The 12,190-nt window shown below is 40.7% G+C and overlaps 1 protein-coding gene across 1 annotated transcript in view; it reads right to left on the bottom strand.

The window, feature by feature from the left end:
• The window catches only part of SLC35F1 (solute carrier family 35 member F1), a 374,514-nt gene that overhangs the window by 24,598 nt on the left and 337,726 nt on the right, over positions 1 to 12,190 (bottom strand). Inside the window, exon 7 of the mRNA XM_070559317.1 lies at positions 7,726 to 7,880. Within this exon, the coding sequence (XP_070415418.1) occupies positions 7,726 to 7,880 (155 nt within the window). The remainder of the gene's footprint in view (positions 1 to 7,725; positions 7,881 to 12,190) is intronic.

Genomic DNA, 12,190 nt, shown 5'->3' with positions numbered 1-12,190 from the left:
TGAACAAATGATTTTGAAATCTCTCCCTCCCTTTTTTTAGTAGCGACTATCTGGATGACAAAAACATTTTCCTGATGTAAGAGTATAAGTTTTATGGAGCCCTCACTTTCCTAAAATATTACTCCTATTTCATATTACTTCTATTTCATATTTGAAATAGGATCCTATTTGAAATAGGATCGCCTGTGGTCTCAAGCTGTTCAGGGTGGAGAACCATATAAGCCGATGGCCTCAGGGAAGTGTAAAGAGAAGTTGGAGAGAACTTACAGTGTTCATTTTTTCTCTATTGATTTCTAGTTTATTTTGGTAAAGCTACAAAAGTAATCTCTTCTTATAAAATTACTCTCAATTTTAACTATTATCACGATTTTAACTATTACCACAGTTTTCTGGTAATATTAAGCCTTGAAAAGGTAACAGACACATGTATGAAGTAAGTCATTTTCTACTTTGAATGTCAGGCAAAAGGGAATATTCTGCGTATTCAACATTGGCTGCTATTTTCCTGAAGAATGTTCAGCACACGATGGCATACAGTGAAATAATTTATTGGTATTTTATTTTAACAACACTTGAATGCTTTGAATTCATGACTACGACCTAAAAATTCTATTGTAAGCAATGAAGGAATCAAGGAATTCCGTTGAAAATGGCTGATAGAATATTTTCTAAATTTTTATGCATGAGACCCCAGTTTTGCCTTTTCAAACAAGGAATAAGAGAAAACTTCCGCGAAATTGTTAAAAGCTACACCTAGCTACAAAATCTTAAAATAAGATTAGTATTCTAAAAATAGAATGAGATAGACATTACTCATCCTGAACCACATATTTAATCAGAGAAATGCATCATTACTGGTCATCACTTAGAAATTATCTGATCCTTGCAGAAACTCCATAAGGCAAGTCTCATCACCTTGAAGTTGAGAGAGAAGAAGTCACTGGTGTAAAGTATTTAAAGAGTAAACTGAAGCCACAATTTAAACCTAGGCTCCGTTGACCTCACAGTCCATGCTCTTTTTGCCACACTATACTGCCGAATTCCCACTTCACACAGCAGACAGGGAAGGAAGCCTGCACAATCATTTCCTCCCCACATGACTTAGTGTTTTGTTTATTAAAGTCACATATTAGCAGGTGACCAGAACTACTTTAAAAATCAGTTGGGAAATTCAACAGAGCACAGTGTCTCTAGGTGGAGAATGTGTCTTCATTGCCCAGATGCAGCTTCTAAAGAGCAGATCCCCACGTCCCAGCTGGCCAGGCTTGGAGACAATGCACTCTTAATTGTCCTGGTGTAATTATTAACAGTTCTCCTGTGGTAGGTAGAATAATGGCCCCCTGAAGATCTTCACATCCTAACCCCAGAACTTGTGAATCTGCCATCTTACATAGTCAAAGGGACTTCACAGATGTGATTAAGGATTTTGAGATGGGAAGATTATCCTGGATTATCTGGGGGGCTCAATCTATTCTCATGAGTCCATATAAGAGGAAAGCAGGAATGGGCGAGTCAGATTTGAAGATGCTACACTGCTGGCTTTGAAGATAGAGGAAGGGGCATCGAGCCAGGGAATGCAGGCAGCCTCCAGAAGGTGGAAAGGGCAAGGAACCGGATTCTTCCCAGAGACTCCATAAGTCACACCCTTCTCCTAACGCTTGATTTTAGCTCAGTGAGATTTCTGACCTCCACAAAAGGAAGATAATCAATTTGTGGTGTTTTAAGCCACTAAGTCTGTGGTAATTTGTTGCAGCAGCCAAAGGAAACTAACACCCTTTCAATTTCAAAAGTGTCCCTGTTTGTACAATAAACATTAAGGGATGGAGTTCATAAGTGACTAAGCTCTGACCTTAAAAAGCCAACACACCATCAAATTGAAAAGCTTCCACGTAAATCTCTTCCTGGGTTTGGTTTTGGGGGTCTCTGAGGCCCAGTAAAGCTCATTTCCTGTACTTTCCATGGATTGTTATAGATTTACCGTTCTGGATTCAATAATGTTGTTGGGTAATAAAAACCAGAAATCTATAACCACCTCTCAAAAGTCTTGTAAAATTAGAATTTCCAAGAGCACTATACTATACAGATATTCTAATTCAGAATTAGGTCATTTGCTTCCCTGGGATGTGGGGTTTATTGCCCAGTCAGCACGGCAGTCAGCATAAGAGGGAGAGAAGCTGCAGACAGTGGACTGATAGGTGGGGAAGGGAATGGATTTTTTCCAAGGGTAGAAAGTGAGAAAAAAACAAATAATCAATGTTGGGCAGGAGAGCTTCACTTAATCATGTAGTTCTGCCTGGGTAAGCAACGTCTGCGAGCACAAAGCCCACCCCTCTCAACGTGCAGATATTTATAACCAGACCAGAAGGTTGTTTGGAGTGACGACATCATGACTAAGTGAAAGAATAAACTATAACTGCAGACTGTAGTAAAACCAAATGAGATCTCAGAGGTCACTGGTCAATCCTCAGTACTGAAGTGGGAGACCCCTCCACATTATCCCTCACATTCTTGTCCAGCTTCCTTCAGTGTTGGGAACTCCCAAGATAGCCTATTGCACTTTCAGATGACGAATAGTTAGCAAGGTTTCTTTACATTTAGCTCTAATCTTATAGCCTTCACCCTTTGGTCCTAGTTCCACCTGCTTGCAGCATCAAGAAAGTCTGAACTAGTGGATCTCAACCCTGGTTGCACACTGGGATCATCTGGAGAGCCTTTAAAAATCTAATGCCCAGGCTGCATGGTAGACCATTTAAATCAGAATCAGGGAGAGTGGGACCATTAGGGTTTTAAAAACTCTTCAGGTGATTCCAAGGTGCAGCCAAGGTTGAGGGTTATTGCCTTAACCTCTCTTCCTCAGTACACTCTTTACATAGTTAAAGATGTCCTCACTTGAATGGAATCTTCTCTTCCCCAGGCTGTGACTTTCAACCATCACCTTAGAGCGACAATGAGAGCAACTAGTAGTCATTGCCAGCAGCCCTGGAGAGAGGCAGTGCTGGGAACCACGGGGGGAAGACTTGGTGGCCCAAAGGCCGTGGTGGGAACGACTTGGTTCCTTTCATATTTTTAACAGTATAACCAAATAGATAAATTGGACTTCATCAAAATTAAAAAACTTTTGTGTTTCAAAAGACACTAGCAAGAAAATGAAAAGACAACTACAAAGTGGAAGAAAATATTTGTGAATCATATATCTGATAAGGGTCCAGTATCCAGAATATATAAAGAACTATTACAGCTCAATAATAAAAAGACTACCCAAATAAAAAATGAGGAGAGGATTTAAATAGACATTTCTCCAAAGAAGAGATATAAAAATAGAACCACCTTCTTTTCCCACTCCCCCAAATACACATACACACACACACACACACACACACAAACACCCACACAAGACATCATTTTTGAATTTTGCAAAATTTGCCAAGATTTTTGCATTGACCATAAATTGCTTGATAAAAGCACCTCCAATAAGTGTTCTTTAAAAATAAATTTTCTGAGGTGGCCTGTCTGGCTGTGGTGGAAAAGCTGCAGACCACTCAGACTGCCCTTCTCCTTGGCTCTGGAGAGCTTCTCATGTGGCAAGCCCAGGGCCAATTTCAGAGGCAGGCAAGCAAGACCCTGGGAAAAAACCCTCTGGATTTCCCAAATAATGGGTATTTGGCTGCAAATTCAAGCATTGCCAGGAAGATTCTTTTAAAAATTATTTCAAGCAAAGGAAAGTTTTTATTTTTAGATTCACATTGAGTCTTTAGCTTATTTCTTTGCAGATATTAAATACTATTATTGATAAAACAAAGAACAACACAAGGCAGTGTTTATTCAAGAACTAAGTGGTGTTGTGTCAACTGTAAACATAATAAGAGTGAGGGGAGAGGAGAAATAGAGCATGTGTCTATGTCCTAATATTAACTGCCATACTATTAACAGGGATTTGCAAATTGTCTCTTTGCAAGGGTCCTGATTGATCAATAGAACTCTCAAATTCTATTAAAGATTTTGGTTTCAAAATAGAAACGAAACAAACCAATCATGAGATTTATTTAAAAATTAATTCTTTAAAAACTTTGTAACATTGAATGTGAGCAAAGATTTAGTACAAGCTAATTCCCCAAACTACTTATATTAGTTGAATTCAAAAAGAGACACCATTTGAATTTAATAATTAAGTATTGTTAAATCAGTGGTTGTCAATATTTAGCAATGTGTGGAGACAGTTTTGATTGTCACTACTAAGGGGATGCTACTGGCATTGAGTGGGCCAAGGTCAGAGATGCTACCAAAAATCCTGTAAAGAACAGAACAGGCTTCCTCTCCGTAACTAAGAATCATCTGGTCTAAAATGTCAACAATGGCGTAGTTGAGAAACCCTACATTAAATAAATTAAAAATAACCTTGTAGATTAGTGATTCTCAGCTTTGGCCGTGTATTAGAATATGTGACGAGTCACCTGAAGAGCTTTTCAGAAGCCCCACTCCTGACTAATACAAGGATCAAATTCTCTGAGGTGGGACCTGGGCATGGCTACGTTTTATATTCTCTCCAGGCGATTGTAATGCATAGCCAGACTTGAGAACCACTCATTCAGACTCACAGTTAGATATTAAATGACATGGATATATATACATGTTAAGTTTAAATAAAGCATGTAACAAAACAGTATGTACAGTATGTATTTTCTGACTTTCTCACAATGAACGTTTTTCTTTGTAATAAAAGACAATAGACTACTCTGGAAAACAGTTTGGTATTTCTTATAAAACTAAACATGCCACCACCACATGCCCAGCAACTGTTCTTGAGGCGTTTATCTCAGAGAAATGAAAACTCTGTTCACACATGAACCTGTACATGAATGTTCACAGCAGCTTTATTTATAATAGCCAAAAATAGAAACAACCGAGATGCCCTTCACTAAGTGAATGGTTAAATAATCTGTGGTACATCCATGCCACAGAATAGTGCTCAGCAATAAAAAAGAATGAGCTGCTGATAGACAAAACGATCTAGATGAATCTTCAGAGAATTATGCTGAGTGAAAAAAGTCAATCCCAAAAGGTTACTTACTGTGTAATTCCGTTTACATACCATTCTTGAAGTGACAAAGTTAGAGAAATGGAGAAAAAATTAGTGGTTTCTAGGGTTTAAGGGGGTAGGTGAGGGGCAAGTAGATGTGACTATAAAAGGCAACAGGAGCAGCCCTCGTGTAGATGGAATGCTCTGTATGTTGACAGCATTCTTGTTAATAGCCTGATACTGTGCTACAGTTTTGAAAGATGTTACCAATGGGAGAAACTAGGTAAAGGGTAAATGGGATCTCTCTGCGTTATTTCTTAAAATTGCATGTGAATCTACAATTATCTCCAAAGTTTAATTTAGAAGAGGACAATAGGAATCAATTTTAACTAGAGAAAGTACCTACAGTGTTGAACCAATTGTTGCCTTAAGGAAATCTATCTGTTAAATAGTAACAAAATATATGTGTATAGTGAAAAACATTGTTTTAAGAAACAAAAAACCTCCATCATACCACCAAATTGGTGAACAAAGGAATTTCATTTTCAGATAAGACACTTCCCTTCTGACTGGGCAGGATGGAAGGTCACTACATGGTTTCCTCTTTGGCAAAGTTACTTATCACAGTAGTAACATACAAAGGATGGGAGAAGTAGATGGATTGTGGAGAATCAGAATTTACCTGGTTCATCAGCCTTCTTAGTTCCTGAGGCTTGTTAATGTGGAGAGCCCCAGGGCTAAGCAAGAGTCGGACGAAGCATGTGTGACAGACTCAAATAGGAATGAGCACTGATCAAGTACCCCTCTCCGGTATTTGTTCTCAAATTCAGAGAACATTAGCCTCACAGGGGAGCCGGTTAATAACACAGACTCCCCCAGTCACATCCTCAGATACTGCTTCTGTGGCTCAGGGGTGTGGCCTACAAATCTGCATTTTTAGCCAGCACCCCTGGTGAAAGCAGACTTTTAGCAACACTGCTATAAAGGATGCTGAGAGCTGGAGTGGCTCTGGACCACCCAAGACATGACCAGGGTCCTCAATCAAAACAATAGGTTTCAGTCATCCATCCTTAGGGGAGATTAAAGGGATTAAAGAGGGTTCAGGAGTTTATAAAGACAATTACAGGAATAATTGCTGAGAACTGAACTCATGCTGAGGAATGAACTAGATGTGGATGCTTAGCTGCAGAGGAGAGAAGAAAACTAGTGGTCGCTGTACTGATGAGATCATGGCTAGGGGGTCCCCAGGGCTCTGGAAAATAATTGGGTGTATTTGGAGGGGGATTCTGAGGGAAGCCGCTCCTGCCAACACCGTGGTGGTCAGTAATTGGGGAACATGCTGTGACTTTACTTTTTACCCTTATAAGGACAAGGGTGCGCCCAGGAAACAAAGATTGCATTATGCAGACAGAAAAAAAAATTATAAACAATATATCAAGATTGTCTAGTCCTAGACAGTGTCTTTAAACTATCATTTTGCCACCACTCTGGGCCCATGGCTCCATATAAAATAGAACTCAGCACTTTATCCCTGTCTGCTGCCATGGCCACTTTCTCCACCTCTCACCTTCCAGGCCTGCTTCTAGCCCGCCCAGATGCCCTTCTCAGTCTGTTTCTTGGCTATGACTTTGGCTTCTCTCTGGAATATTTCTGACTATTCACTTCAGCTGCTTTGCCTCTGGTCCCTCAAGTACACACTCTTTCCAGCTCAGCTTTTCTCTGGGAATTTCCAAGCTGAGATTGACCTGGTTGAAGATGCTCTTTCCACGCCACACCCGAGGGCTGGTGATGTTGACTGTAATGCTGCTGAAGCGCTTGGCTAGACACCGCTAGAGTACCCTCTCTTTTCTCCTGCCTCCTCTTCTTTTATCTTCCTAGTTTGGTCTTATCTCTTTGGACATTCCATACTATCCTTTTTCACACTGGTTATAGTCCCACTGACCCTTATCTTACAGGACTAGTTAAGGAATGGCAAGCAGGTCTCTTCTCACATACCAATTCTAATCAATTATTAATGGCCACAGTGAGTCTAGTGTATAAAAAAGAGCATCTGACCTCAGTGTGCCAGAACCAATTAGTCATGCCTGCCTCGGCTTAGGAAGTGGGTAGAGCCTTGCGTTTTTGAAGAGACTGCCATCTTTGGACAGGAGAGTTTCCTCTTCAGGGCTAACACACTAATTGCAAATGCTTCAAAACATCTCTTTGCATTCCTTTACCCAAACTCCAATCTTTTAGTAAAGAAACTATTTCTAATGCATTAGCATCTCCCATTCACATTTGCTGCGAAAATATCTGCAAAGCAGCCACTGCAAGGACTGTATCTTTTCTCCAATGAAAGTAGACTCTGCTAGAACCTTTGGCAGAATCCATTTTGCAGTTATAATTGGGGAATTGTACAAATCTTCCTAGCTTTAGGCTGGACCAAGAGTAGCTTCAGGGTTGAATGATGTCAGAAAAACTGTCCCCCATTATTGAAAGCCCTTTCCTCGATGGCTATTTATCTTTCACTATCACAAGTCTGTAGTTACTGGTCCCTTAGGACAGAATGTTGCCTCTGTCTCATAGTGGAAATGTGAACACCCAGATCCTGGGGGTTTGCGCCCAGAGGTGCATCCCTACTTCCCTAAACAAAATCAGGGCTTTGCACAGCAGGGTCTGTGTTAGTCCTTGCCAAGTACAGCTTTACAAAGAGTGCTGACGCAACCTACCTTGTAGTGGAAGAGAAACAATCCACAGAACAGGCTGTACAAATCTGCTGTGAGCAGGGAGAGGTTGACTGAAGTGGCACTGGTTTTCTTGATGACGACGGGCATGAAGCTGTAGAGACCAAACATGCAGGCGCTAAAGCCAACGTAGAGCAGTCCTGGGGGGAGAGGAAAGAGAGGCGATGTCACAGCCTCCTCCAGAGACTCTGGTACCCACGGCGGGCGAGGGAAGTGGATGGTGCACACTGTGCATCACTCGCAGGGGGAGTTTTCCTTTCACTCTCTTAACTGATGTCTATTATGGGGTAATACATGGCTAAAACATAAAATACTAAGTAAAACTTTGCCTGTGGGAAGTGAACTTTCTGCTTCTCACCACGTATCTCCTCTTTTGCTTCTTCTGGGAGGGAGTGCCTCTTAGCGGCTACAGTCAGAATATGGGGTCAAAGCTTCTGAATTCTATTTCCAATTGTGCTGTAATTAACTTCTACTATTCATGTCTTTTAAGACTTTTTTCACCTCTTTTTTATTTACAAAATAGGAACAAAACCCCTTGGTACCATGTATTGTTTACAATGATGAATAACTACATAGTCCTTAAAACGGCAGGGCTTACATGTCAAAGAGAAGTGGACTAAGTCAGAATTGGGATCCTAACTGTGTGACCTTGGGCAGACTACTGCATTGCTCTGAGCACAAGATGATCTGTCAATGTCTCCCACATCTGTGAATCCTGCTCAGCCCTACCCACAACAGACACAGTCTTACTCCTCCATCACCTTTCCCAGCATACCGTGGGCCCTTACATGTAGGTTCTGCTGTTTTGTAAATAAATAGTTAGGTGAATGCTTTGTAGACCATCAAAGAAATAAGTTTTGTGAAACAGAAATATTTTTTTTTAATTAAAATGCTATATGGTCAGTCTCTCATCCTCTAAAATTCTTACTCGCTCTCTGATTATAACTAGGTACACAATTGTTAATACTAATTCCATAAGTACACAATCTTGTTGGGTCTCAAGCAAGAATTTATGGATAAATCTAGAGTTTGGTTTGTCTTTTCCCAGATGTTGATACAACACACTTTGGAAAAATAATGTTCATTTCTCTACCTTAAAAGAATAATGTATAGAATAGGCACAAGTAATACACTCAAGTGGATCTTTGGGCTTTATAATATAATAAAGGAAACCAATCTTTCCAAAGCAATTCTTAATTGTGTGTCTGGGGTAGGCCGTGGGCCGACTGCTTCCTCTGAATCCTGTGAATTTTGGATTTGGTTGGTACTGGACATCCAGTCCCTTTGACTATGAAGACCAGAGAGTTTCCCAAAGAGAAGTCTGGCTTTCCCATACAAAAAGTACTTAAGGGCATAAATCATCATTCTATAAATTTCTTGTCCTAAGTGTAAGAAAAGCCACATCAAATCTACACAAAAACTTTTGAACACTAAGCAAGCAAACCCAGTACAACAGCCCCCTCTAGTGTGGTGGAAGTGCCCCAAGAGGAAAACGGAATAACCGCCTTCATAGTTTGGTAAAGTACAAGGCCTCTTGTGGATATTCTGTCACAGTAACGTCAGATGGCTTTTGACTCTCCATCAGAAGTTCTAATTACCTAAAAATGGTCAATTTTCCTATACTTGGGTTTCATGCTACTTACAATTCATTTTCCTTTTAACCAAGTTATAAACAATGCAATACTAAATAACCTATGATTAATACATGAAAAGACAAAAAAATTAATTCGGTATTCCTTTAAGGAATCTGAGATTAACAGACTAGGGACAAGGTGTACCCTTAAATTAATACACTAAAAATAATCAAACTTGATCAGAACACAGTCCACGTACCAGAGCCTTTTTTTGAGGGTATCACTGATTTAAATTATCCATGACTGGGCTAAGAAGTTCCAGAATCCTACGCTTCCATCACCTTACCCGACACACCGTGGTCTCTTACGTGTGGGCTCTGAAGTTTTATATTCATTCAGTTGTTCAACCATGTACTCACTGACTACCTACTATGCCCTAGGCGCTCTGCCATGAGCTAGCAATGCAATGGAAAAACAGGATAGACAAGCAGCTTAGAGTTGGTTTTAGTGTAATGAAGGAATAAAAGGGTTCCTTACAGAGAAAGGCAGAGGGCTTGCTTTAGGAAAGGTGACTGGGTAAGGCTTCTCTGCAGAGGTGGCACTCACCTTGAATGCTGAAGGACTAAAAGGAGTTTGCCATAGAAGGAGCCAGGGGAAGAATATTTTAGGCAGGGAGATCTGCAAATGAAAAGACCCTGAGAAGGGACAGGCCCTGGTGTGTTCCAGGAACTTCTAGAAGCTAGAACATCTAATCATCAGGATGCTTCGAGCTCAAACATTCTAAACATATTTTTAAAAATTTCAGAAATTAAATTTAGGGGGATAGGAGTAGAACATATACACCGTCACAGTTAACCACTTTGCTAGGTCAACCAATGTTTTTGTGTGTGAATATCCTGTTTTGTGAGCAAAAATGAACACATAATTAAATTGAGAGGGGGAATGCAGCATTCCTGCAATTTGCTGATTTGTTCATCTTAGATGGACATTAGCTAGTTAATGGACATTAGCAACGCATCTGAAGGCCCAATGTGCTGTCTGTGTAGGGTTTTCAAACAATTGATCGACATAAATAAATAGACTGAATTACCTGCTTCTTTTTGTATGAGGAAGATTGGCCCTGAGCTAACATCCGTTGCCAATCTTCCTCTTTTTGCTTGAGAAGGATGGTCCCTGAGCTAACATCCATGCCAGTCTTCGTCTACATTGTATATGGGATGCTGCCACAGCATGGTTTGACAAGCGGTGCTATGTCCATGCCCAGGATCCGAACCTGTCATGTATCATGTACTGTACATACATTAATTAATCAACCTCCGCAACAGAATAACACCATTACTATTGTTCTCCTCTTTATACAGGTATGGAAATAGGCTTATAGAGTATATTACTCAAGAAGCACAGTCCGTAGCAGGTTCAACAGAGGAAATTTAACATGGGGCACAAGTTACAAAGGTGCTTGAATGGGTGACGGGGAAACAGGGATGGTGAGGCAACCCAGAGATCAGCAGTAGCAGTAAGTTACTCCACCCCTGGAGCCAGAGAGATCCAGGGAGGAGGCCATCTTACCAGAGGCAGGAAGCTAGGGAAGCCCAGCAGAGGTGGACGCACAGAGGATGCTCGGCCATTTCTACAGACCTGACCCGAAATAGAGAGAAACAGGGAGACACACCCTGGCTTCTCTTTACCTCCCACCCTCCAGTCTCTTTCTACTGCTCCCCATTGGTCAAACCTAGCAGGAAGCCAGCTGACACGGCAGCCTGGGAAGTGTGGTTTGCATGAATTAGCCTCTGCAATATAGATCAGAGTAAGGGGAAGAAACGGAGATGTGGCTAAACAGAAAAAGAACAGTGTATGGAGGTTGAGTAACTTGCCTTAAGGTCACATAGGATGTCTGACTTTAAATTCTGAGCATGTAACACTAATCTACATTGCTCAATTACTATGAAGAGAAATAGGATCATTCTATTTGACTCTAATGAGCATCTCATTTTATATATGATACATATATGACATATACATGATACAGCCAGCCCCAGTGGTCTAGTGGTTAAGATTAGGCACTCTCACTACTGTGGCTTGAATTTGTTTCCCTGTCAGGGAACCACACACCACTTGTCTGTCCATTGTCATACTGTGGTGGCTCCATGTTGCTGTGATGCTGAAAGCTATGCCACCACCATTCCAAATACCAGTGGGGTCACCCACGGTGGACAGGTTTCATTTAAGCTTCCAGACTAAGATAGACTAGGAAAAAGGACCTGGCCACCCACTTCCAAAAGAATGGGCCTTGAAAACCCTATGAACAGCAGTGGAGCATTGTCTGATACAGCACTGAAGATGAGAGGACGGCGCAAAAAGTCTGGGCAGGGTTCTGCTTTGCTCTACACAGGGTCGCTAGGAGTTGGAATTGACTTGACGGCACTAACAACAAATACACAATATATCATATGTGATATAAATGTTAATACATGATAGATATAATATATACATGTATATAGTATGAGTCTGTGTATGCTGCGTATATTTTATCTTATCACTTTCTTTGGGATCTCACTGACATTCTTTCACTTTCCTTTGAATATACAGTCATGTGCTGCATAATGACGTTTTGGTCAATGACAGACCACATATATGACGGTGGTCCCATAAGATTAGTATCATGGAGCCTGGGTGTGTAGTAGGTTATTACTACTTAGGTTTGCGTAAGTACACTCTATGACGTTCGTACAACGATGAAATTGCCTAATGTTGCATTTCTCAGAAAGTATCCCTGTTCTTAAGCAACACATGACTGTACTAGATTTCTTAAATTTTTTTTCAAGATTCGCACCTGAGCTAACATCTGTTGCCAATCTGCTTCTTTTTTTTTCTTT

This window comes from Equus przewalskii, chromosome 9, assembly GCF_037783145.1.
Source record: "Equus przewalskii isolate Varuska chromosome 9, EquPr2, whole genome shotgun sequence".
Lineage (NCBI taxonomy): Eukaryota > Metazoa > Chordata > Mammalia > Perissodactyla > Equidae > Equus > Equus przewalskii.
This window is presented reverse-complemented; position numbering and strand designations above follow the sequence as displayed.